Consider the following 27,595-nt stretch of genomic DNA (forward strand, 5'->3'; position numbering starts at 1 on the left):
AGACACTTACACTTCTTGAGAACTGGTTTCAGTCTCCACACTCCACCGTGCTCCACACTGGGGGGAAAAAGAAGGGAGAGCAGCAAGTTGATACATTCACCTCCATCATCTGCTCTCATCACTTTCTAAATAACATGAGTTACAGCTGCGTTTGAACCACTTCATCTAGCAGCGGGTTGAATCCTTGTAGGAGACTTTGTCTCTGAATGGTTTGCTGTCCTCTCCATACCTGAGAGTTTCCAGTCTCCAGCGTGGATCCTCCAGTCCAGCTGAGAGCAGCATAGCTCCTGAGTCTCCTGGATGATTGTAGCTCAGGTCCAGCTCTCTCAGATGGGAGGGGTTGGAGCTCAGAGCTGAGGCCAGAGAAGCACAGCCTTCCTGTGTGACCAGGCAGCCAGACAAGCTATGCACGCACACACACACACACACACACACACACACACACACACACACACACACACACACACACACACACACACACACACACACACACACACACACACACACGTGAATTATTACTTTTCTGGATGTGAATCGGTCAAATACCTTCTGATAGTAAACCTTGTGGTGTAATTCTTGGATCATTGAGTAAAACTGACCTGAGAGTTTCCAATCTACAGTGTGGACTCCCCAGTCCAGCAGAGAGCAGCTTCACTCCAGAATCCTGCAGATCATTGGTACTCAGGTCCAGCTCTCTCAGACTAGAGGAGTTGGAGCTGAGAACTGAGGCAAGAGCTTCACAGCATCTCTCTGACAGATGACAGCAATTCAGCCTTCACACAAAATAAACAAGATATGTTAGGAACTGTGATTAAAATAACTTTCCTCTTTTACTTCTTACATAATGAAGGAATTGTGTTTAAAACTTCTTTAAGAGATGTTTTATTAATTTAACTAATATATACTAGTCAATATATTATATCCGTAAATGTCAATTCAATATTTGGTGTAAAATGTGGATTATTGAAAATATGCTTTGTAGTGTTTGAAATTGGTTTTGAATATTAATATTATTTTTTATTGTAGCATTATTTATATTTTCTTGCATGTCTTGTACATGTCAATGTACAATTACAGTAGAACTATAGATATGTTATGTATATTATAATAACTTTTATAATCTATATTATGTATATTGTGTTGTGTGTATGGTAAAACTTGATATTAGTGAACCTACAGAGATGTTTTGGAGGCTTTAACCACTGGCAGCAGCCTCAGAAGACCCTCCTCTGAAGCAGAGTATTTCTTCAGGTCAAACACCTCCAGCTCCTCTTCTGATGACAGTAAGATGAAGACCAGAGCTGACCACTGAGCAGGAGAGAGGGATTCTCTAGAGAGACTTCCTGATGTCAGGAGCTGTTGGATCTCCTCCACTAGAGAACGGTCGTTGAGCTCATTCAGACAGTGGATCAGATTGATACTTCTCTCCAGAGAAAGATCTCCATTTATCTTCTTCTTGATGTAAGACACTGTATTCTGATTGGTCTGTGAGCTACTTCCTGTCTGTCCCAGCAGACCTCGTAGGAGAATCTGATTGGTCTCCAGCGAGAGGCCCAGGAGGAAGCGGAGGAACAAGTCCAGGTGTCCATTCTCACTCTGTAAGGCCTTGTCCACGGCACTCTGGTAGAGAATGAGTATATCTTCCATGCAGGTTGGTTGTTCTTCGGAGAGAAGATTGACCCCAGTTTTGAGAAAGAACTGAAAGACATAGAGGGCAGCCAGAAACTCCTGGATGCTCAGATGGACAAAGCAGAACACCTTGTCATGGTACAGCCCACACTCCTCTTTAAAGATCTGGGTGAACACTCCTGTGTGAGAGGCTGCCCTGATATCAATGTCACACTCTGCCAGGTCTGACTCGTAGAAGATCAGGTTGCCTTTCTCCAGCTGGTTAAAAGCCAATTTTCCCAGAGAAACAATGATCTCCCTGCCCTCTGAACTCCAGTCTGGATCTGTTTCAGCCCTCCCATGGTACTTCGTGTCCCCCTGTATGGACTGAACACTCAGGAAGTGACTGTACATCTGAGTCACGGTCTTGGGCATCTCCTCTCTTCTCTTGGATGCTTTGAAGAAGTCCTCCAGAACTGTAGCTGTGATCCAACAGAAGACTGGGATGTGACACATGATATGGAGGCTTCGTGATGTCTTGATGTGGGAGAAGATTGTGCTTGCCAGCTTCTCCTCTCTGAATCTCTTCCTGAAGTACCCCTCCTTTTGTGGGTCAGTGAACCCTCTCACCTCTGTCACCCTATCAACACAGTCAGCAGGGATCTGATTGGCTGCAGCAGGGCGTGTGGTTATCCAGATGCGAGCGGAGGGAAGCAGGTTTCCCCTGATTAGGTTTGTCAGCAGCACGTCCACCGAGGTCGGCTCTGTGAAATCAGTCCAGATCGGGTTGTTCTGGAAGTCCAGAGGAGGTCTGCACTCATCCAGACCATCCAAGATGAAGACAACTTGGAAGAGGTCAAATCTGCAAATTCCTGCTTCTTTGGTCTCAATAAAGAAGTAATGAAGAAGTTCCACCAAGCTAAACTCTTTCCCTTTCATTAAATTCAGCTCTCTAAATGTAAGGAGAAATGTGATGTTTATGTCTTGGTTGGTTTTACCTTCAGCCCAGTCCAGAGTGAATTTGTGTGTTAAGACGGTTTTTCCAATACCGGCCACTCCAGTTGTCAATATTGTTCTGATTGGTTGATATTGGTCAGGTAAGGGTTGAAAAATGTCTTCACATCTGATTGGTGTTTCCTCCTTGGCTGGTTTCCTGGAAGCTGTTTCAATCAGTCTGACCTCATGTTCCTTGTTGACCTCTCCACTGCTTCCTTCTGTGATGAAGAGGTCTGTGTAGAAGTCATTCAGAGGTGTTGAATGTCCTGCTTTAGCGATTCCCTCAAACATGCACCTGAACTTCTTCTTCAGATGAGACTTGATGTTACGTGTGCACTGAACAGCAGTAGAGCCTTAATGACAAAAGAACACAAGACAAAAGTGAGTGGATAGTGTCATCAGTGGAATAAAATATCCTCATGCAATGGTTTGTATGATATCGTACGAAAAGTTATGTGTACATCTGAACATTCATCCAAATTTCTATCAGCATTCTCAGTGGAATATGCAATAATATGATTCATTATTACGAATCTACATCAATTCTTTCGGGTCTCACCAGCAAATAGAACAATCTCCATCTTTGCTTTGGTGGTTGATATGGACGCTATGAATACTGAAAACCAAACATGGCTGATTTTGCCCTTGTTTCAGCATAAGAATGCATTTTGATGATGACTGGTAACTTTTTGTAAGATATCATGCGAATTTGTATCAGACCAGCCTGAGTGGAAACATGCCAATATTTCCTCTTAAATTATCAACATCATGATATTTAGAGGCTTCATTCCTTATGGTCGTGAAATGGACTGCATGTTACAGATTCAAAATTTTCAGGTTTATTCCGTTATTTACACAGACTTATGATTGGTGTCTTGAGCATAGGCGTCGATTACGGGGGGGACGGGGGGGACATGTCCCCCCCATTATTTGAAATACGAATTTTGTCCCCACCACTTTTAAAAATGTGCAAACCAATTGCGACTGAAAAAATCCCCACATACTCAACCGAAATCGTTGAGTCTAAAATCATGCGATAGGAGCGCACGAAGACATCATTTATTAGAATGGCCTACCTAATAAACCGTTGGAACACACAAGACCGGAACCCATAGCAACGCCGGTAAACAAACCCCGACTCCCGAGAAGCCCAATCCCTATGAGCTCCCCGCGCTACGACCATCCGGAGGCGCACAGAGCTTTTGGCGGTGATATTATATATACAATTATATTATATTATATACTATTATATATAGAGCTCCGAGAGTCGCAAACGGCAACAATCACTTTCTCCTCCATGCTGCAGCTCACCCCGGACTGCGCTGCACTGAGTTTGACGGTTGAACGCTGATTGGCTGTTACGTTACACATGTCACTCAGTGGCCACGCTGTTGAACGCTGATTGGCTGTCATCACGCGAAATTCGTGTCAAAGTTGAAATATTTCAACTCGAGCGAATTTGTCGCGCCACAAATCCTCGTGAACGCGCTCGCCTGTGCACGGCGAAAGTGTGGCGTGACAAATCAAAACAAAGCGTTTTTTTTTTTTTTTTTTTTTTTTTTTTTAATGCACTATCACATATTCTACCAGCAGCCCTTGCTCGTCTTCAAAAGGCTGATGCTCAGTACCTCGTTTCATTTCGTACCCCCTTTACAGTCTGGCATTGTTTGTCTGGTAAACTTTTTTGATGTCAAGATAAGTGTTAAATTGCCAACACTGTTCTTTGTCCTGTGTGTATTAGTATTACATATCCCGAGCCAATACCCTGGTGTTTCCAACGCCGTTTTGCAAAACAAGCCAAAACACAAACTGTGTTTTCAACTTATTGTTCGAATAGGATTTTCAACACCTGACTATACACTGAGCATATTGTAATGCAGCGTTGAATGGATGAATAGCTTCCATAAGGGTACCCAGCACTTTTCAAACCACACTCAAGCTTATGGTTATTGTCCCCACCACTTCTAAAAACAAACTGACGCCCTTGGTCTTGAGAGTAATAATGATTGTGAATCACTGGTGACTTGCTATGCTGAAAGACCAAGATAGTGTTGCATGTCTTCCACTGAGATTTTCTGCTGTTGATCTGCAGCATAATGTTCAACATTCTTCAACCCGATAATCCCACAATACCCCTACATATCTGGATCAGACCATTTAATTTGATACCCCCACATAACCATACATATCTGGATCAGACCATCTAACCCAGAATAGGGAAGACCTCCAAATTGATGGTAGAAATGCAGAAATCTCACATTATGTAATTTAATTTGCTTAACTAATGCTGAACTAGCCCTGTTTTCAAGATAAGAGTACCTTACCGCCCCGCAGTGTGTCGGCCAGTTCCTTCTGGTTCATCTCCATCAGGCAGAGCTTTGTGATGTCGGCCACTCCCACTTTGGCACGCCTCCTCTGCTCCTCATTCTTACCATCCACCTCCTCCTCTTCCTCCTCCGTCTGACTCTCTGAGCATTGTGGGAAGAGAACCCTCCAGACCTTCTTCATCTCCTTGTCTAGAAAAGCATGTGCATTCTCCTCAGCCCTCTGGAATAGAAACGAAGATCAAGGAGAACTTTACTCTGAACTAACTGAGAACATCAGAAGCATCTGTCCTGGATTCACGTCCCACTGGTCTAAAGAGGGAAGCTTGGATAATTTTACCACGACAAGAGATGCTTTCTAATGTTCCTGTAGAGCTAAAGTCAAATGTCTACACACCTTGATCAGCTCTGTTTGCTGCTGTACTGACTGAGCACTGGTAACCTTTGACCTCTTCTGGTGTTGTCTGTGGAGAACAAGCACAAGCACACGCACACACGCACACGCACACACACACACACACACACACACACACACACACACACACACACACACACACTTTGGATCTATTTTTCCTGACTTACATACATTAAGTCAGATAAATCCTCTTCTGTTTGAAACTCCTACCTATCCTTTCTGGTGGGGCGTCCATCTTTAAATTCAGGAGGTCTATTCATAGACCGGTCAGTCTTCATGGTGACACAGCTGGGTCCAGGGGAGTCTGCCCTCTGCTGCAGGACTTTTCTAGAAAAACAAGAACCAGGACTTAGGGATGTTTGTTATATGCTGTATATTTATTATCTCTGGTAAATCCTCACCTCTTCTTAATAGATAGATTTCCATCTTTAAACTGTTCAGGAGGATCCATAGAGCGGTCACTCTTCATGGAAACACAGCTGGGTCCAGGGGAGTCTGCTCTCTCCAGCTGCTCTGGGCTTCAACACAACACACACAGCTTTTACTCAGACTAATGATATAGTCATGATGTATCACTCCTGAGCTCTGAGATGGACGACAGTCACAGACAGAGAGTTCCTCTTCTTACCTCTTGGTTTTGCTCTGGCGGCCATGTTCCCCAGACAGAGTAGTTTTAGAGGTAGGACCCTCCTCCTCTCTCTCCTCATCCATAGTAGATTGGAGACCTGGACAAAAACACAACTATATTGTTTATGTGGATTCTGTGGAGACGCGAACGTGAATTTGACGATTATCCTCCTCCTGTCGAACAATCTCTATATCTAGATAGCATACACACTCTATCACTCTCTATATCTGGATGTCCTACATATCATTGTAGATCACTAGAGCATCGAGAGTCTACAGATCTGTGGGCTCAACCGTTATAGACCACCATAAAACCATCAATAAATAACTAATGTTGCCTATTAAACTCCACAATAAAAGTCAATAACATGAACCAAACTAACCTCATTACAGTTCATGCTGAAACTCCACAATAAAAGTCCACAACACAACCAAACTGACCTAATTACAGCACAGACTCATACAGACTCACACAGTCCATGAGATGGTTCTAACTCATCCTTTCAGTACCAAACAGTGAATGTTTGAATCCAAATCGTTGGGTTCTGTTCGGTTGCTGGACCGAAACGCCCTCAACACGGTGAAACTTGTCATGGTCCGCCCCTGGTTTTCCCAATCACCTGCCTGCCACCCTGATCTCCCCTAATTAACCCAACCACCTTCACCTGTGATCCCTCTATATCAGGGCCAAATGCGGCCCGCGGGATGATTCTGACCGGCCCGCGAAAGATTACATGATTACTAGAAAATAAAACATATTTTCTAATTATCTTATGGGTGGACTAAAACCGCATTGCTTTTATTTTGCTTTTATTTTATTCTCACAGTGCACGCAATCGTGCACGTCAACTGTGCACGTGAAATGCGTGTGATTGACGGACATCCATCATAGCCCACAAAATCGCCCAGAACAGTAATCCATTCTCTGAGGGGGAGTTTGTGGAAGAGTGCATGGTCGAGTCTGCAGCACTGCTATGCCCAGAGAAAAAAGAAGCATTTGAAAACATCCCGCTGTCCCGCCGCACCGTGACAAGAAGGGTGGAGGACATCCTAGAGAATCTGGAGTTTCAGCTGCAAAGTGAAGTGCTTCGACTTTTTTTCTTTGGGTTTGGATAAGAGCTGTGACGTCTGTGACACAGCCCAGCTGCTCATATTTTTCCGGGGATAACGCGCAACTTCAAGCTTACAGAGGAGCTGGCAGCAGTGCGGCCAATGAAAGGAACCACAACGGGGAGCGATCTGTTCACCGAGGTAAACGCATGCATGGACAAACTGGGACTCAAATGGGACAAACTGGCAGGTGTCACTACGGATTGATGTCCGAATTTGACAGGGAAAAATGTTGGGCTTTTGAAAAGAATGCAAGATAAAGTGAGTGGACTAAACGCAGAGCAGAAATTGATGTTTATACATCGTATTATTCATCAGCAAGCGTTGTGCAAGTCAGTGCGAAAACTTAGCCATGTGGTTGATGTTGTTCCTACAACAGTTAATTTCATCAGGACGCGAGCATTAAATAACAGGCAGTTTGTTTCACTATTGGAAGAGCAAGAGAGCGAACATGGTGATGTCAGGTACCACACAGCTGTCAGATGGCTCAGCCTGGGCAAAGTGCTTAGGTAAAGGTTTTGGGTTCTGAAATCAGAGATAAAAGAGTTTTGTGAGATTAAAGGCAAAACCATCCCAGAGCTGTCTGAAGGACTGGATGGCAGGTTTAACATTTGCTGTTGATGTGAGTGCAATGATGAATAAACGGAACACACAACTGCAGGGCAAGGGCCTTTTTGCTCATGAAATGCATAGCCATGTGAAAGCCTTCATGACAAAGTTGCAATTAATTTCAAGGCAACTAGGCAGCAACAATCTCGAACACATGAAAACCCTGCAAGAAGTCAAACCATCAGCTGATCACCGGCACAGGTACTCATCCATGTTAGGAGTACTGCATGATGAATTTCTAAGGCGTTTTTAAGATTCCAAAAAGGTTGAGGATGAAATGCAGCTGGTTTCCTCTCCCTTTACCTGCAGTGTTGATAGTGCACCCACTGATGTTCAGCTTGAACTCATTGACGTGCAGTCTGATTCATTACTGAAAGAGCACTTTAAGTCAGCATCACTGCTAGAGTTCTACTCTGCTCTCAAGTTGGAGAACTTTCCAAACATGAGGAGACGCTCAGAATATGTTGGTTCTCTTTGGATCCACCTACATATGTGAACAGACATTCTCAGTCATGAAGTTTACCAAATCCAGGTACAGATCCTCTCTCACTGATGAACATCTGTCAGCTGTGGTTCGCATCTCCACCTCAGACATTCAACCTGACTTTGATGGACTTGTTAATGCTCAACAGAGACTGGAATTTCTCACACTGAATGAAAAAAAAAGAACTGAAGAACCCTAAAATGTGGGAACATAACAAGTGAAATGTGACACTTGATCCTTTTCTTTTTTTCTGCACAGTAAAAAAAAAGAACTGAAGAACACTAAAATGTGTAAATATAACAAGTGAAATGGGACACTTGATTTTTTTGTTTTCTTTTTTGCACAGTTCTGAAAACATTAAATGTTTAATAAAGGCATGTAAAGTCAAAAAGGCTAAAAAACGGGGACACTTTTCTTCACACAGTTACACAGTTCAGTGACATCTCTGGTTTATTTTGGCTACAAAGATGATGTGATGTCTTTAGAAAGCTAAGAAAATCCTTCAAAATGGCCTTTGTTATTAATGGGACTGAAATGAGTCAAATGTTTCACATTTTGTTTATCAGTTTGGAAATTCTATTTGAATAAATGACATTTTTGAAAGCTAACCTCGCCTTTTAATTGCCAAATAAAACATGCACTCTTACCAGCGGTCAAAACAATGCCATTTACTGCTTTTTATATAGAAATAAAATGTATATTATGCATAATTGAGTTCGGCATTTTGGCCCGGCCCTCCAAAATATTTTCAGTTGCTCATTTGGCCCCCTGGGAAAAATAATTGCCCACCCCTGCTCTAAATAAATCCTCTCTCTCCACTCAGTCTCTGCCAGATCGTCTCTCGTACTCACAGAGCTTTCCCGCAACTCCTGAACTGTTACTTCAACGCTGATCCTGCCTGTTTCCTGCCCCTCGCCTTTTGTCGAGTCCTTGCCGGCCTGTCTGCTTCCCTGTTTCCTGCCCCTCGCCTGCCTGTCTGCCCTCCCGTTGCCGAACCCCTCGCCTGTCTGACCACCCGCCTGTTGTCGAGACCCTGCCGGCCCGTCTGCTTCCCTGTTTCCTGCCCCTCGCTTGCCTGTCGAGTAATGTCTCGCTGCAGCCTGTAGGACAGGACATCCAACGTCCAAGTGCTGTCACGTGATTCCACTTGCCACCCCCATTGACGTCACTGGCTTATCGCGCAGGAGAGCTTCATTCTCTTCTCGACTACTCGACTACTTCGCCAAGATGACAATGATGGCAAGTCACTAAAATTAATGAATGAAACAACCTAATTGTGATTGCAAAAACATGCGTTTGTGAAATGTGTTTTTGATGGGTCCACTCCTTAAAGTGTAATTCTGGCGCAAATTGAACCCAGGGTTGTTGTTTTGGCATGAAAACCCATCCAGATTGAAGCCAAACCCACCCAAAACTTGCCTTAGCCCCCCCTATCATTTCGTTCTGAAATCTAATATTCTACTTCTTTTTTTTTTACACAAGCAATGAGAGAATGTGGGCAGGGTCTTGTAATGCTGCGTAGCATGATAAGCATGATAAGGTGCAAGGAGCAGAAGAAGTTGACATGGGTGCTAATTTTCAGTTGAAAAAAAATGCTAGCATTATTTTATCAGCTGAGGGCATGTTCATTGCCATAACAACGTGAGCTAATCAACAAGTACCACATGTTCTAATACTATGAGACTCATGATAACGCCCTCAGCTTATAAAAGGGGGGGGGGGGGGGGGGCGCGAGCGGCAGTACGGGACTTTGGAAATATTATTATTACTTCATCCAAATAGTATTTTTTCCCTTCATCACTTTAGTGATTCAGAACTGCATTATTTAGCTGACACTGCCAGCTTTTGGCTTAGACATACAACAGCATATAACTAATAAAATAAAGGTTGTCGAATAAAAAAATCTTGGACAGGACTTTATATACTTCATATACCCCTGTGGCTTCCTGGGGTTGAGCCCCCCCAAAAGTCAGAACCTAGAATCGCCCCTGGGCCTAACTAACATACCGTGTTCATTTTGGAACGGAAAACCTAGGGTTACCGCAAACCCTGTGTATCTACCCTGGTTACAAAACGATGTACGCCTCGTACTGATGTCAACAGCCAGTTTATTCTCCAAAGTTATGGAACACCGTGAAAACTGTATTATTACGAGGAAAATATATTTTTAATTAATATATTTATGGATTTATATTACATTTATTTAAAACAAGGCACATTTGTGTGTGGATCAGAAATGTGTTTGTGAAACTTATTTTTGTTTATGGATTTATTTTACATTTATACATACCGATTTCCATTTGCGTGTGCATTGAAATGTATTTGTGAGAAGGACGTAATTGATCTATAAATCACAAAATACATTTGTGAATCCTTCTCTGTGCATTCATTATTAATGAGACTGTTCTGACCCCATACCTACAAGCTGCAGCGATACACAATAGGGCCTGTCTGCCCTCCCGTTTCCAACCCCTCGCCTATCTGACCACCCGTCTGTTGTCGAGTTCCTGCCGGCCTGTCAGCTTCCCTGTTTCCTGCCTGCCTGTCTACCCTCCCGTTGCCGACTTTACTGTTTGCTCTCCGCCTGCCCGATCCTGTACCGAATTAAATCCTTGAAACTGTCCAACTATCGTCTGTCCGTGCGCTTGGGTTCTGCCTAACCCCCCCATTACAGCAACTAGTTATTGCCTGACCCATATTCGTTTGTTGAAACAGTTTATCTCTCTGAGATCAATGTGTCTTTTAAAGCAGGACCCTGAAAACACTGAACTTAAATATTTTTGAATGTATTAAGACGAAGAAAATGACGCATAGTAAACTGTACCTTAGCTTCTCCGGGTTGAAACGTGTGCTGCCTCGTGTCGTACGAAAATGTAAAAGCACCAAAGGAAAACTCAAACTAAGTGTTTCGAACCGAGACAGAACATTAACTCGGTTCTAAAGGTTCTGAGAGTAAAAACTAAGCTGTTGGGCTCCTCAGTGTGGATGAAAAATCAAATGAGGAAGGAGACTTGGAAAGCAGCTAACTATGTGTACATCCTTTATGATGGTCATAATAACTGTATGTTAAGCAAAGGTTTGAAGCCGTATCAAGGACCATTTCCCAGAACCCGCATCATAAACCTGGAGGCGGTACGCCTTCAGCTTTCTCGTACCATGAGGATCCACCCAACCTTCCATGTCTCCTCCCCCTCAGCTCGTCGACCGAGGCCCCTGTCCGGCGAGGAGCGATTCTAGGTTCTGGGGGGGATTTCTGGTGGAGAGCCTACATTTATTATGGTGGGGGGTAAATCTATTTATCTATCAATCCAACATTTGTATATTTCTGAACTGTCTGCTGGTTTATTGTCAGAAGAGCACATACCTTTTTTTTTAACAGCTAAACCTCAGTTATAGTGATAATACCAATGAGTATTTTATCCCAGAGGAAAGGATTACCACATATTTTGGCTAGTCTCTAGCTCTTAAAGAAGAAATAAATTGTTTAAAACTTACCCATGATTTTTCTTTTGTCCTGTCCTAGATTCTGTGACCTTTATTTTCTTAGTTACTATGCTGTTGCATGTCTAAGCCAATAGATAGCAGTGTGACCTAAATAATACAGTTCTGAACCACTAAAGTTTAGTGCACTAAACTTTAGTGGTTCAGAACTGTATTATTTAGCTCATCACTTTAGTGACTAAAGTGATGAAAAGAAAAAAGATTGTTTGGATGAAGGAATAATCAAATGGATGTGAACTATAATAACAAATTTGAGGTATATTTAATTTCCTTTGGGTAATTTTCACCCAAAAATGACCATATTTCCCCCTTTTTTTGTATTTACAGTTACTGAAACACATTGGTTTAACTCTAGATTGGCTGACGTTGTTATGGCCCTCTCCGCAAATATCGACTTGGTTGTGACGTTAAAGGCACCCAGTGCAACTTTATGTAAACATTCAATGAAAAATAAACATTCAATTTCTAGTCTTTTTTACACGTAGTAAGTTTCAATAACTCCATACCATTACATATCGACATTCAAGGAGCAAAGATGAGACGTCGCTGTGTGGTGAGAACTGATAGAAAATCGTAAACAACAACAATCGCCGGTGGGGAGAAGCCATTTTTCCATTGACTGGAAGCCTGCTTTATTTATTGTAGGTTATGTTATCGATTTTCTATCAGTTCTCACCACACAACGACGTCTCATCTTTGCTGCTTGAATGTCGGTATGTAATGGTATGGAGTTATTGAAACTTACTACGTGTAAAAAAGACTAGAAATTGAATGTTTATTTTTAAGCCTCGAAAGTTGCACTGGGTGCCTTTAACAGTTTGTGAGTGCTTGCGTGTGTTTGTATGTGGGAGACAATGAGTGAGAGGAGCGCACAGGTTGGCCGGATGGCGCAGCAAGGAACTTTTATGCACGCAATATTGATAGCCCGCAGTAATCAGGTCGGCGGCCTTGAAACGTTAACGGCCCACTTGAAATTCTCCCGACCACCACTCCACCACTGGAATGGTCTCTTGGTGACCGGCTACCCATGGACTGGTATGCCTTCAGTCCGGCCTCCTCCGCAGGCCTTTCTATGGCTGTCGGACAAAGCATGGCGGGAAAACGTGCGTAGAGACGGCTCGCCTGTGCGTGTGTGCGCATCCGGTGGTGCGCACTCACGCACAGGCGAGCCCATACGAGCTGTCCTTACGCACGGATCTATTCAGGTTTGAAGCGTTCCTATAATAAAACATGTATGGTTATACTATGGGGGGTTGAAGCATATCATATGAATCCCGACGTCATGAAGGAAGGCATATCATATGAGTGTAGAGAAGAGTAGTGGGAAAACGTTCAGTGACTGGCGATATACATTTTTATATATTGATATACTTTATATCTAATAAGGACTTTGATTCGTTATCCCATGGGCAGAATGTTCAGTTTTATTTTAGATAGCAGTGAGCAAGTGAATTCAACTTTATTATAAAATAAAGTAGGATGAAGAAATGTTCCAGCAACGGCAATCTACATGCAGGAAGGTTTATTTGAAGTAATTGAGATAACTTAAAGCAGTTTACTGTAAATGTGTCTGCTACTAATACAGAACAGGTCAAATATATGGTAACATAAGGGACTGAAAGAAAGAGAACAAGAGACTTTACAAATATTTTTGAGTGCCAACAAAAATAGTACAATACATTTATAAGGTTGCCTAAATACAGGGGGTGGGGATCAATTTATACAAATATATATAAATATATTATTCATGTAACTTTTATATTCTAGTATGTATATTGTGTTGTGTACTGTAATACATGTTATTGGTGAACCTACAGAGATATTTTGGAGGCTTTGACCACTGGCAGCAGCCTCAGAAGACCCTCCTCTGAAGCAGAGTAATTCTTCACACACACACACACACACACACACACACACACACACACACACACACACACACACACACACACACACACACACACACACACACACACACACACACACACACACACACAAAAACACACACATACACACGCAAACACCACACAGCCAGATGAGCAGCAAAGTTTCTTCAACCTTTCGAAACACCTCCACCACACACAAACACACACACACACACACACACACACACACACACACACACACACACACACACACACACACACACACACACACACACACACACACACACACACACACACACACACACACACACACACACACACACACACACACACACACACACACACACACACACACACACACACATCTGTGTCTCCGTCACTCTGATAATGTTGGCCAGAAGGTGAACTGCACTGAGATGGATTCGGCGCCCCCTAGTGGCTCCTTATGGAATAACAGAGTACTAAAGCATGGCTATATAATCAGCCTCAGATCTTACTATTGACTCATTTATCAGACACGTACATAAGGCACTTAGTATTATATAATATTAACACACAAGAAAATTTAGTTGACCCACTGAGTTGTTCACCATTATGCTTTATTAACCAGTACAACAGAAAAAGAGTCCCTTACATGTGCACAATAAATACTAGGACTCAAACAATAGAAGCAGCAGACATTACTAATCATAAACAGGTGTGCACATATCTTTAAAATCTGAACATGTTCTGCTGCTGTATTCTTCCCAACAGAACACAAGGAATCAATATTCTTAAAGTTCAAAGTCATTCACAACATGATAAATAGCTTTTAACAGACCGCTTTCATTATGAATATAATATTAAATCTGCTTTAAATAGGGTTCCATGGTTGGCTTATCAAAATATAAACTGATATCAGAGCCCTTTAGTTTGAAACTGTTAATGTCAAAATATACAAAATATTGAAGTATAAACAAGTTTGATTTACAATCAAACAATATTTAAAATATATTTTACATTAGAAATATATTCTTTGTAAAACCTGCTTAACCCTAGTATTGATTATAGTTGAGTACATTAAATCAACAAAAAACTGTGTGTATATTCCGTTTTTTTTTTATTCATGTATCCATATATGCATATCTGTATTTATATACTGTATGTGTTTGTGTGTGTGTGAATATATGTTTGTGTGTATTTGTAGTGTGTATTGATATACGTGTTTGTTTTTGTATTAGAGTGTGTATGTGTGTGTGTCTGTGTGATTGTGAAAGTGTGTGTGTGTGTGTGTGTGTGTGTGTGTGTGTGTGTGTGTGTGTGTGTGTGTGTGTGTGTGTGTGTGTGTGTGTGTGTGTGTGTGTGTGTGTGTGTGATGCTACAACCGACACAGAGTCACCGAGACACCACAACTCAATAACACAAATCCAGGGAGGAGGTCCTCCTGGGTGAAGGTGGACTGGAAGGTGTGGAGGAGTCTCAGTGTGTCTGAGGACCCTCCTCCACCTGGGGACACTCTGTAGAAGGACAGAGTGCCAGCAGGCCGGTCCAGATACACTCCTACTCTGTGAGAGCCATTGGGGGGGAGACATATCTCAGTTCCTCTACTGTTGTACCAGGCAGAGTAACCACCATAATGACAACAAAGACTCCAGGAGTCGTAGTTCCTTCCAAGCCAGCTGCCAACATCCCCCCCCCTCCTTTGGATTCCTCTGTATGCCAGTCCTATAGTAACATCTCCTTCCCACTCTACCTCCCAGTAACAGCGACCAGTCAGAGCCTCTCTACACAACACCTGGGGATAGGAGTCAAATCTCTCTGGGTGATCAGGATACGACAGGTTTTCTCTAACCAGAGTCAACTTTCTGTAGTCCTCAGACAGAGAGAGTTCTCTGTTGGCTGTGTTGGGGTCCAGTGTGAGTTCACAGTCATCTGATGGGAGAACAAGACATCATGAGCTGTTTTACCATTCTTCATCATCATCATCATCATCATCATCATCATCATCATCATCATCATCATCATCATCATCATCACTAGTGCTGTTGTCTTGCCTACTTCTTATTATTCCTGTCCTGTTTCACGTTCATCTACTCTACAAACATTAACACAGAAAGTCTAAAACTATTGTATGATTGCTACTATAGTGGACTATTGTGCCTATTAGATAGTTAAAGTTCAAATCCCATGTGTGTGTGTGTGTGTGTGTGTGTGATTGGCTGTCCCAGTCAAAACATTGAAGCCTATGAAAATGTATCAACTGCATCTACTCCCTCAACTTTAGACAACATACACATCGACATATTATACATTAAAACTAGTTGATATCTCCAATGGAATATCCAAGCCATAGTCTACATACTCTTCAAGATATTAGACTTAGAAAGGTTCCAATTCTCATCCATAGTACCAATGTAAACAACAGACTGAACAAGCTGGGCTCACATACAGGCTGGAAGTTAAATGTTGGTACCATAGAACAGTTTCATACATACACTACATAAAACGTAATGTACACCTACAAACCGACACAAACACACACGATATACATAAACACAGAAAAAATACACACAAGTCCACATTTGAACCATCATAGCTATCTATTGCCGCTTTTCCACCGCACATGTAGCTCGACTCGACACGACACGACTCGACACGACTCGACACGGTAGCAGCGCGGGTCCTTTTCCACCGCAAATAGTACCTCCGGGACGTGGGCGGGGTCGGCTGCGCGAAAGGGCCGTGACGTATTTTTGTATGCGACGCAAACAACACCTACGTAACCCACACATGGACAGAACCCACATAACAACAATGGAGAACATCGATGCGATGGTATTCGTGTTCGTATTATTAGCTGGCATGTTGAAGAAGTGGAATATGTTGGCTGCGGCGCTGCTATGGCTGTTACCAGCATGGTTGCCATGTCGCTCTCGTGACTTCGTCACACTCTCTGGCCAATCAGTGGCCGGCCGTCTGCCGACGTCACCTTTTAGCATCGGCTCAGCCGCTTGGAACCTAGAGCGAGGCGGTACTAGAAAAAGCAGCCACTTCAGGTACCAGATACCATGTTTTCGCGGTGGAAACGCAAAAAAGGCGAGCTGAGTCGAGTCGTGTCGAGCTGGTACCATGCAGTGGAAAAGCGGCATAAGTTGAATATGGAGAATGGGTTTACCGAGCGATTGTTGGTGCTTTGCACATGGTTCTATGAACATCCTTATTGTACCGTCAGCGATATATTCTTTCACTTTCTTATGACAAATGTACTTATTGTAGGTCGCTATGGATAAAAGGGAATGATAAATGCCCTAAATGTAAATTAATGACCGGACATCACCTCCTGCTGTGTGGATGGACTTTCCATCTCAATAGTTAGTGTATGTTGTGATGAATCAAACTATACAGACACTTACACTTCTTTAGCGCTGGTTTCAGCCTCCACACTCCACCGTGCTCCACACTGGGGGGTAAACATGTTGGGGCATGTTGAAACATTCACCTGCATCATCTGCGGTCTCATCACTTTCAACACAACATGAGTTACAGCTGCCTTTCAAACAACTTCAACTAGCAGCAGGTTGAATCCTTGTAGGAGACGTTGTCCTTGAGTGGTGAGCTGTCCTCTCCATACCTGAGAGTGTCCAGTCTCCAGCGTGGATCCTCCAGTCCAGCAGAGAGCAGCGCAGCTCCTGAGTCTCCTGGGTGATTGTAGCTCAGGTCCAGCTTCCTCAGATGGGAGGGGTTGGAGCTCAGAGCTGAGGCCAGAGAAGCACAGCCTTCCTGTGTGACCAGGCAGCCAGACAAGCTAAACACACACACACACACACACACACACACACACACACACACACACACACACACACACACACACACACACACACACACACACACACACACACACACACACACACACGGACACACGGTGTGAATTATACCGTTTCTGGATGTGAATCAGTCAAATACCTTCTGATAGTGAACCTTGTGATGTAACTGTTGGATCATTGAGTAAAACTAAAACTTACCTGAGAGTTTCCAGTGTACAGTGTGGATTCCCCAGTCCAGCAGAGAGCCTCTTTACTCCTGAATCCTGCAGATCATTGAGGCTCAGGTCCAGCTCTCCCAGATTAGAGTAGTTGGTGCTGAGAACTGAGGCCAAAGCTTCACAGCATATCTCTGACAGATGACAGCCATTCAGCCTGCACACAAAATAAACAGAACATGTGAGAAACGGTTATTCCTTTTTAAATTGTGTTATTAGACATGTTTTAATGTTTAACTAAATGTCAATACAGTAGATCTTCAAAAAAATGACTTAATTATAGGTCAGATAACTAACAAAAAAAACTCCATAAAAGACCCAGTTCTAAGAAGGAGCTGTTATTAAACGTCTTAAAAAAACCTCTAATGTTCACCTCACTGTCTGACTACATTATTATGAGTACAATAGGAATGTTACTATTGGAATGTTTAAACATAAAACTTATACCATCATTAACAAACTGAATCCAACTTACACCTTTTACGGTCATGGCAACACAAATAGAATGAGATGGGCGTCTTGTGTTTCATAAGATGAGTGTTAATGGTGCTGCGATGCACGCAAACTGCCAAGGTTTAGTTCAGTGCAGGGAGCTAAAGGGCGGCTGTATAGCTGCGCCGGTGTGATTGCTCTATTTGGAAACACGATGTCACAATGTTGGACTTTTGTAGACAACCTCTACATGTCGCCGATTCTACCTGTCTGTTCACTCTGCTTATCAGACTCACCTTCCCCTTGTTAAGTAATCATGTGAGTTGCCTAGCCAATTGTCTCACAGTACTTAAGCCTGGTCTTTTCACTCTGTCTTTGTTGAGTCTTCATTGAACCCTGAGAGTAAAATTAATCTTGACCTCTGTCTTTGTTTGCTCTAAACTGGATCGATCTTGTTGCCAACCTATGCCTGTCAAGTAATTTGAGTTTTGGATTACCCTTTGGATTAGCTGTGAGATTAGTTTTTTGCCCTTTTAAATTTATGGATTAGGTTTCTTGTTTTTAAACCTAAAACTTATCATGCTATTTGCGTCGCACTTGAGTCAACCTCAGTTCCTGCGAAGTTCAGGGCTTTACTCTGAGACTTTCACGCTGGAGACCTGGGTTCAAGAACCAACCCTGACACATGACCCGCTGAAGTTCCAATGAATACACTCTACTTTGATCAGAGAATAAAAAAAGGTGGTCTGTGCAAAGTTTCAATGAAATTGCAAAAAAAATAAAAAACCCTCTATGCAATCAAAACATTTGACATCTTATTGTCAAATCTGACATCTTTCCTCTGACATGGAACTTCTTGTGAAACTGTTTGCAAATTGAGTAAAACTGACCTGAGAGTTTTCAGTCTACAGTGTGGACTCCTCAGTCCAGCAGAGAGCAGCTTCACTCCTGAATCCTGCAGATCATTGAAGCTCAGATCCAGCTCTCTGAGACTAGAGGAGTTGGATCTGAGAACTGAGGCCAAAGCTTCACAGCATCTCTCAGACAGATCACAGCCATTCAGCCTTCACACAAAATAAACAAAACATGTTATTTGGAACTGTGATTAATGTTTTATTAGAAATGTGTTATCAGACAAGTTTTAGTCGCTTTACTTAATGTCAATAAAGTAGATCTTCACATATGACTTAATTAGAGGTCAGATAACTTAAGATTCAACAAAACTCTTCGAAAGACCCAATTCTAAGAAGAAGTTATTCATTGACTCTAAAGTTCACCTTACTGTCTGACTACACGATTATGAGTAGAATGGAAAGTAATAAAACATAGACCTTATACCATTATTAAAGGTCCCATGGCATGAAAACTTCACTTTATGAGGTTTTCTAACAAAAATATGAGTACCCCTAGCCTGTCTATGGTCCCCCAGTGGGTGGAAATGGCGTAAAAGGTGAAAACGAGCACTAGGTATCCTGCTCCGCCTTTGAAAAACTAAAGCCCATACTGGCCGATTTGGAATTCGCCCCATATGTCGTCAGAATGGGCCAGTTTACCTCCCCTTTCTCTGCTTTGCCCATCCAGAGAATTTGGCCCGCCAATAAGACAATGGATCAACAGTCCTCAAACGGCAACATCCCTTTCTCCTTCATGTCGCGGTTCAGTCTGTACTTCAGATTGATGTGGAAGTGGAAGAACCAGAGGCGTCAGCGTACGCGACGCAGTCGTTTGAGATTCATAATATCATCCGGAGGCACACACAGCTTTTGGCCATGATAATATATATTATATTATATAGATATCTATATATTATATTATATTATTTAGATATAGAGCTCAAGAACTCTCGCCGGAGCACCCGGAGTGTTCTAAAATATTTACAGAACAGGGGCAAAAGCTGTGTGCGCCTCCGGATGATATTATGAATCCGAGCCATTGCGATACATCCACTGTAAACATTAGCGCATGGAACCGTGGCCACAAGCTGCTCAGGGCCACATCCCCACTATCCACCTTGCCCCCGCCTCTCTCCTCCTCATTAGCATTTAAAGATACAGACACAGAAACTGCACATTTGTGGAAAGCTCATCATGGGACTGGCTCGTAGTGGCTGTAATTCTGCACCAAAGCGGAACTTCTGAAACATCTTCAAATGTACTGTATTAGGGACCCACTAACACCTATATAAAAACATCCATAAAGTAGCATGCCATGGGACCTTTAAACTGAATATAACGTACACCCTTTACTGTCATGGCAAAACAAATAGAATGAGATGGAGGTCTTGTGTTTGATAAGATGAGTGGTAATGGTGCTGCGATGCACTCAAACTGACAAGGTTTAGTTCAGTGCAGGAAGTTATAGGGCGGCTCTATTGCTGCACCGGTGTGATCACTCTATTGGGAAACACGACCTGCCAAAGTTTCTATTGAGGCACAATGCTTTGATCAGAAAACAACAGTGTTTGATGCATTGTGAAAAATGTCACCGCAGCACAGGCATTGTTTTCTGATCAAGAACATGGGAAGAAATGCACTACTTTGGATGATGCCAGAAAATAAAATAAATCCTAATTTGAGTATGTTATACATACAAATTTCTCCTACGGGGGATTAATAAAGTTATATCTTATCTTATCTTATCTTATCCAATTAGCAGCCGGTAAGTATGAGTAGGTATTTATTTAGGAAGAATTTGCTAGGCTGCCACGAATACTGCCACAAGTAGAAAATGTGTCTTGAGCCCAGAGAGGACATATTTAACTTATCTATTTAGACCTGTTTACTTAATGGATGATCAATGTCCTCTAATATGGAACTTGTGGTGTAACTTTTTGCACATTAGGTTAAACTGACCTGAGAGTTTCCAGTGTACAGTGTGGACTCCCCAGTCCAGCAGAGAGCAGCTTAACTCCTGAATCATACAGATCATTGGTACCCAGGTCCAGCTCTCTCAAACTAGAGGATTTGAAGCTGAGAACTGAGGCCAGATTTTTACAGCATATCTTTGAGAGATAACAGCCATTCAGCCTTCGCACAAAACAAACAGAACATGTCAGATATTGTGATTATGTTTACTTTCAATTGGTTATGAAAAATGTTTTAGTAGTTTAAGTAAATGTCAATACAGTTGATCTTCAATTTATGACTTACTTAGAGGTCGAATAACTAAGGATTCAACAAAACTCCTAGAAAATACCAAGTTCTAAGAAGAAGCTGTTATTATCTTCACAAAAAAACTCTAAAGTTCACCTTTCGGTCTGACTACATGATTATGAGCACAATAGAAATGTTATAAAAAATAAACCTGATGCTATCATTAACAAACTGGATCCTATGCAAACCTTTTACTGTCATGGCAACACAAATAGAATGAGATGGAGGCCTCGGTCATCTTGGGCATATCTTGCATCCAGCGCAATTGACTTTCTACACCGACGCACATATCTTTGCTAGTTTGCACCTGGCGCAAAGCCGTTTTTCCCCCGCAGCAAACCTAGGGCACTAAACGTGCGCCCTGAGAGGCTTGTCGGCGAAAAGCAGAGGCGCTTTCCAGCGCAAATGTTACATGGTGCTATCTTACAGATCGATAAAGCAGTTGCGCAACCGACCGACAAATACCTGGTCTAAATGCACTAGCGGAAAGCGCAGTTGGTGTTGCTATTTTGACGTTCCATTTTGACGAGAAAAAAAAAATCCATGCACGAATGAACACTGTAGTAGTAATACTACGGTGTTCATTCGTACTAATAACAATAATAAACTTGAGCAAAGTAGGCTATATCCCAGCCTTCCAAAACAAAATCTCGTTTTAGGGTAAATGATAACTTTGGTTAAATTATTTGGGGAAAAAAAAGCTGATGCATTGATATTTAAATCAATGCATCCGCAAACACTGTACAGCAAACACATATTTTCTTGACACAGACATCGTGTACAAGCCCATAGCTTTTAGTATTTGATAATGAGAAAATAATGTTTTACCGCGAGTGAGTGTTAAAAATAATGATTGCATCTGTTTAAGCACACGCAAACTAAACACAAACCGCATTATACTGTCCAATGTATATTAATAGGGGGGACTCATGCGAATTTGGAACACAAGTCGATAACGATAATGTATACAATACTGGTAAGAAACGATGTTTGTTAATGTATTGCCGCATATCATATGTGTGTTAAGTTTTCTTTGCCGAAATTTACATGACGAATCAGTATTTCTGAAGTTGTAGAAGAACACGCACCATGGGTGAATAAGGCCATATTATTTGGCTATAAACTGAGCCACTTAATGTTTGAAATTCATGTGGTCATGCACCCTATGCAATCAAAACATTTGACATCTCATTTAAAGTGAGTGAATCTGTTCAATGAATGGACAAAGATAGATGGTACGTGACCAAGGACATTTTCACTTTAATAAAGGGATGTGAACAGATTTGCTATGATGCCACCAAATGAAAAAGTTAGTGCCACCAGTAGAAAATGTGCCTTGAGCACTGAGAGGAGAGATTTTACTTATTTATTTAGACCTGTTAACTTTCTGGATGTAAATCTGTTCAATGTCCTATGATATGGAACTTGCAACTGTTTGACCATTGAGTAAAACTGACCTGAGAGTTTCCAGTGTACAATGTGGACTCTCCAGTCCAGCAGACAGCAGCCTCACTCCTGAATCCTGAAGCAGATTATTGGTACTCAGGTCCAGCTCTCTCAGACTAGAGGAGTTGGAGCTGAGAACTGAGGCCAGAGCTTCACAGCATCTCTCTGACAGTTTACAGTCATTCAGCCTTGAAACAAAATAAACAACATATTAGGAACTGTGTTTAATATAACTAAAATAAATATGTTTTACTTAATGAAGGAATTGTGATGAAATCTTTTATTAGAAATGTTTTATTAATTTAACCAAAATATAAGATTCAATACATTAGAACTTTATATGTAGATAAAAAAATATTGAATAGTGGAAAGATGTTTTGTAGTGTTTGAAAGGGTTTTGAATATTCATTTTTATTGTAGTATTATTTATATCACGTTGTGTGTATTGTGCAAATAGCTACTGTTATTAGTACAACTACAGAGATATCCCTAACCCTGTATATATATATATATATACATATATATATAAATTAGAGCTGAAGCAAAGAAGCAGTAGCCTGACTGCTATGTTCAAGGCATATCTTTTTATGTTCATCGTTTAATTGCATTACATGCTTTTTTTGTACCGTCCTGTTTTGATCAGTATAAGCAAATGTTGTTATCAATAAAAAAACATTTGCACAAGGCAAGCCGATGCAGTTCTCCATGTTGATAAGATCATTAAAATGAGAAAAAATAATGGGACAAAGAATTCAAGGGATATTTATCATAGAAAAAAAAAAAAGATTAATCGCGATTAATCGCGAGTTAACTATGGCATTAATGCGATTAATCATGATTAAATATTTTAATCGCTTGACAGCTCTAATATAAATATATATATATATATATATATATATATATATATATATATATATATATATATATATATATATATATATATATATATATATATATATATATATACACAGCCTTGTGTTGTGTATTTCTTTTATTGGTGAACCTACAGAGATGTTTTGGAGGCTTTGATCACTGGCAGCAGCCTCAGAAGACCCTCCTCTGAAGCCGAGTATTTCTTCAGGTCAAACACCTCCAGCTCCTCTTCTGATGACAGTAAGATGAAGACCAGAGCTGACCACTGAGCAGGAGAGAGAAATTCTCTAGAGAGACTTCCTGATGTCAGGAGCTGTTGGATCTCCTCCACTAGAGAACGGTCGTTCAGCTCATTCAGACAGTGGAACAGATTGATGCTTCTCTCTGGAGAAAGATGTCCACTAATCTTCTTCTTGATATAAGACACTGTACTCTGATTGGTCTGTGAATTACTTCCTGTCTGTCCCAGCAGACCTTGTAGGATAATCTGATTGGTCTCTAGAGAGAGGCCCAGGAGGAAGCGGAGGAACAAGTCCAGTTGTCCGTTTTCACTCTGTAATGCCTTGTCCACAGCCTTCTGATAGAGGAGGAGGAGTTCATCTTCCCCGGATGTTGGTTGTTCTTCTGAGAGCAGATTGACCCCATTGTTGATGAAGGACTGAAAGACATAAAGGGCAGCCAGAAACTCCTGGATGCTCAGATGGACAAAGCAGAACACCTTGTCCTGGTACAGCCCACACTCCTCTTTAAAGATCTGGGTGAATAATCCTGAGTACACTGAGGCTGCTCTGATATCGATTGAACACTCTGCCAGGTCTGACTCGTAGAAGATCAGGACGCCTTTCTCTAGCTGGTTAAAAGCAAGTTTTCCCAGAGAATTAATGATCTTCCTGCTCTCTGAACTCCAGTCTGGATCTGATTTTGCACCTCCATTGTACTTAATTTCCCCCTGCATGGACTGAACCCTCAGGAAGTGGCTGTACATCTGAGTATGGGTCTTGGGCACCTCTTCTCCTGTCTTGGATGTTTTGAAGTGGTCTTCCAGAACTGTAGAAGTGATCCAACAGAAGACTGGGATGTGACACATGACGTGGAGGCTTCGTGATGTCTTGACGTGGGAGATGATTTTGTTGGCCAGTGTCTCCTCCTTGAATCTCTTCCTGAAGTACTCCTCCTTTTGTGGGTCAGTGAACCCTCTGACCTCTGTCAACATGGCAACACACTTAGCAGGGATCTTATTGGCTGCCGCAGGGCGTGTAGTTATCCAGATGCGAGCGGAGGGAAGCAGGTCGCCCCTGATGAGGTTTGTCAGCAGCACGTCCATCGAGGTGGACTTTGTGACATCAGTCCAGATCGGGTTGTTCTGGAAGTCCAGAGGAAGTCGACACTCATCCAGACCATCCAAGATGAAGACAACTTGGAACCTGTCGTATCTGCAGATTCCTGCTTCTTTGGTTTCAATAAAGAAGTGGTGAAGAAGTTCAACCAAGCTAAACTCTTTCTCTTTCATTAAATTCAGCTCTCTGAAAGTGAGGAGAAATGCGAAGTGTATGTCGTGGTTGGTTTTGCCCTCAGCCCAGTCTAGAGTGAACTTGTGTGTTAAGACGGTTTTACCAATGCCGGCCACTCCAGTTGTCATTATCGTTCTGATTGGTTTATCTTGTTCAGGTACGGGTTTAAAGATGTCTTCACATTTGATAATATTTTCCTCCTTGGTCTGTTTCCTGGTAGCTGTTTCAATCAGTCTGACCTCATGTTCCTTGTTTACCTCTCCACTGCCACTCTCTGTGATGAAGAGCTCTCTGTAGAAGTCATTCAGAGGTGTTGGCTGTCCTGCTTTAGCGATTCCCTCAAACATAAACCTGAACTTTTCTTTCAGATGAGACTTGAAGTTATTTTGGCACTGAACAGCAGTAGAGCCTAAACGAAAAAAGAACACAAGACAACAGTTAGTGGATGGTGATACAAGTGGAATCAAGTCAATATTTCCTGTTAAATTATCAACTTCATGATATTTAGTGGCTTCATTACTTGTGGTCGGAGAAGTTGGTCGTGACAAGGACTGCATGCTACATGTTAAACATTCTTCATTTTCAAAGCATTTAACCTGATACCCCACAATAACCCTATGTATCTGTATCAAACTATTTAAACTGGTAGACCAACAATAAAAAATGATGATGAGTAATTCTACTCTGTTTTTAAGATAAAATGATCTTCTGCCCTTCAAAATAATTGTCCCCTCTGGCTTGAAAATAAGAGTCTCTTACCGTTCCCCAGTTTGTCAGCCAGTTCCTCCTGGTTCATCTCAATCAGGCAGAGCTTTGTTATGTCCACCACTCCCTCTATGGCGCGCCTCCTCTGCTCCCCGTTCTTTCCATCCACATCTTCCTCATCCCTCTGACTCTCTGAGCATTGTGGGTAATCTGGGAAGAGATCCCTCCAGAGCTTCTTCAGCTCCTTGTCTAGAAAAGCGTGTGCGTTCTCCTCAGCCCTCTGGAACAGAACAAAAATCAAGGAGAACTTTACTCTGAACTAACTGAGGACATCAGAAGCATCTGTCCTGGATTCAGTCCCGCTGGTCTAAAGAGGGAAGCCTGGAGACTATTAGCACCACAATAGATGCTTTCTAATGTTCCTTTAGAGCCAGGCCCGGCGCCAAGGAAACAATTTTTTGATGTCTTTGCCCTTTTAAAAATAAAATGTAGTTTACTTTTTTATTACATTTTTTATGCTAAGATATATATGATTTCAGATACTATGTCAAATCTCAAAAATTAATTGTTAAACTAAATAAAAAAAGGTGTACAAAATAGAGACTATGTGATTGACATACATGTAAACCTATCACTATTCAGAATGCATCACACGGGAACGTTCAAGTGTAATGACGGCGTTACACCTTAGCCCATTATGCAAGCTAGTAGCCTAGCCGCTAAAACGTCTGCTTGACCAACGATGGCCACAGTGCAGGTAATAAGCAAAGCACATGAAAACATTTCCCAGCTGCAAAAACTTGAAAACTTGTTCCAAGCCGATGTGAGAGTGGAAGCGGTGGGACTGCTGAACGCAATTTCAGAACCCAGTTTCAGATTTATTGCGCTTCTGATGAGCAAGATTCTGACCCTGTTTGAACCACCAAATAGCTCCAATCAAAAGATATGGATCTCCACACAGCTGTCCAACTGGTATGTACACAGCTGTCCAACGTGTATTGAGGGCCTCCGCACCGAAACGGAGTTCAGTGCGTTATGGGATCAGTGTACAGAGCCAGAGGATACATCTAACCCACAAAGCAAGAGGAGATGCACATAAACCAACAAAGGTACAAGATTTTGTTGTTGAGCAGGCTCTGGGTGCACGAATTGACCAGGACAGCACAGCAAAACGACAGAGACTCAGGGCCCTATCTTGCATCCAGCGCAATTGACTTAATCACTGGCGCATGTGTCGTTGCTTGTTTGCAACTGGCCCAGAGCGTTCTTTTCCCTCCTGCGCCACGCGTCGGAAAATTAGGGAATGATCTTGAGCCCCAAGGGGCGGTTCGGTGAAACGAGGAGGCGTGTTCTGGCGCAAACATTCCCCGGTGCTATTTTTCAGTTTCAGAAACAACTTGCGCCAGAAACCAGGAAATACCTGGTTTAAAGTCAGTGGCACGTTGTTCAGATGCTATTTTAAGGGCGCATGCATAATGTTGCTTGTGCACCTTGCGCATACACTTTGCTTCTCTCATCTACCTAGCCACAAATTCTTGGTAAATTATTTAGGAAAGAACAGCTGATACAGCGGTAATAAGTTGTACTTTTAAATCTATGCATCTGCAAACACCGTACAGCAAACACATATTTTCTTGACACAGACATCGTTTACATGCCCATAACTTTTAGGATTGAAGAGTATTTGATCGTGAGAAAACATTGTTTTACCGCGAGTGAGTGTTAAAAAGAATGAATGAATGCGGGCATGCGTGTGTGTATGTGTAAAATAATTAATGAATGCGGGCGCGCGTGCGTGCGTCCATCTGTTTAAACACACGCAAACTAAACACGTAACGCATAATACAGTCCATGGCAATGTATGTTAATGGGGGGACACATGATATTAGGAACACAAGTCG

At 42.1% G+C, this 27,595-nt stretch overlaps 2 protein-coding genes across 2 annotated transcripts in view; both read right to left on the minus strand.

Annotated features, from left to right (window-relative positions):
* The window catches only part of LOC115555143 (NLR family CARD domain-containing protein 3), a 9,125-nt gene extending 3,329 nt beyond the window's left edge, over positions 1–5,796 (minus strand). Inside the window, exons 1-8 of the mRNA XM_030371833.1 lie at positions 5,745–5,796; positions 5,554–5,670; positions 5,326–5,392; positions 4,929–5,151; positions 1,178–2,957; positions 600–773; positions 230–403; positions 11–57 (exon numbers count right to left, since the gene is read on the minus strand). Coding sequence (XP_030227693.1) covers positions 11–57; positions 230–403; positions 600–773; positions 1,178–2,957; positions 4,929–5,151; positions 5,326–5,392; positions 5,554–5,670; positions 5,745–5,794 — 2,632 coding nt within the window. The 5' untranslated portion in view covers positions 5,795–5,796. The remainder of the gene's footprint in view (positions 1–10; positions 58–229; positions 404–599; positions 774–1,177; positions 2,958–4,928; positions 5,152–5,325; positions 5,393–5,553; positions 5,671–5,744) is intronic.
* Positions 5,797–14,840: 9,044 nt separating this feature from the next.
* Positions 14,841–27,356, minus strand: LOC115555137 (NACHT, LRR and PYD domains-containing protein 12-like). Its single transcript, XM_030371829.1, has 9 exons — positions 27,349–27,356; positions 23,613–25,124; positions 22,617–22,793; positions 20,860–21,033; positions 18,898–19,071; positions 17,559–17,732; positions 17,168–17,341; positions 16,950–16,996; positions 14,841–15,468 (listed from the first exon to the last, which is right to left on the minus strand). The coding sequence occupies exons 1-9, from the start codon at positions 27,354–27,356 to the stop codon at positions 14,915–14,917; spliced, it is 2,994 nt and encodes a 997-aa protein (XP_030227689.1). The 3' UTR covers positions 14,841–14,914.
* Between the last annotated feature and the right edge of the window lie 239 nt (positions 27,357–27,595).

This window comes from Gadus morhua, chromosome 12 (genome assembly GCF_902167405.1).
Source record: "Gadus morhua chromosome 12, gadMor3.0, whole genome shotgun sequence".
Classification (NCBI taxonomy): domain Eukaryota; kingdom Metazoa; phylum Chordata; class Actinopteri; order Gadiformes; family Gadidae; genus Gadus; species Gadus morhua.

What these genes read in the sequence shown, in the direction of transcription:
- LOC115555137 (XM_030371829.1), bottom strand. An exon ending in TGTAGACTGAAAACTCTCAG is followed by an intron (nt 17,733 to 18,897) that starts GTCAGTTTTACT and finishes TTTTGTGTGCAG; the next exon opens with GCTGAATGGCTGTCATCTGT. An exon ending in TGTACACTGGAAACTCTCAG is followed by an intron (nt 17,342 to 17,558) that starts GTAAGTTTTAGT and finishes GTGTGTGTTTAG; the next exon opens with CTTGTCTGGCTGCCTGGTCA.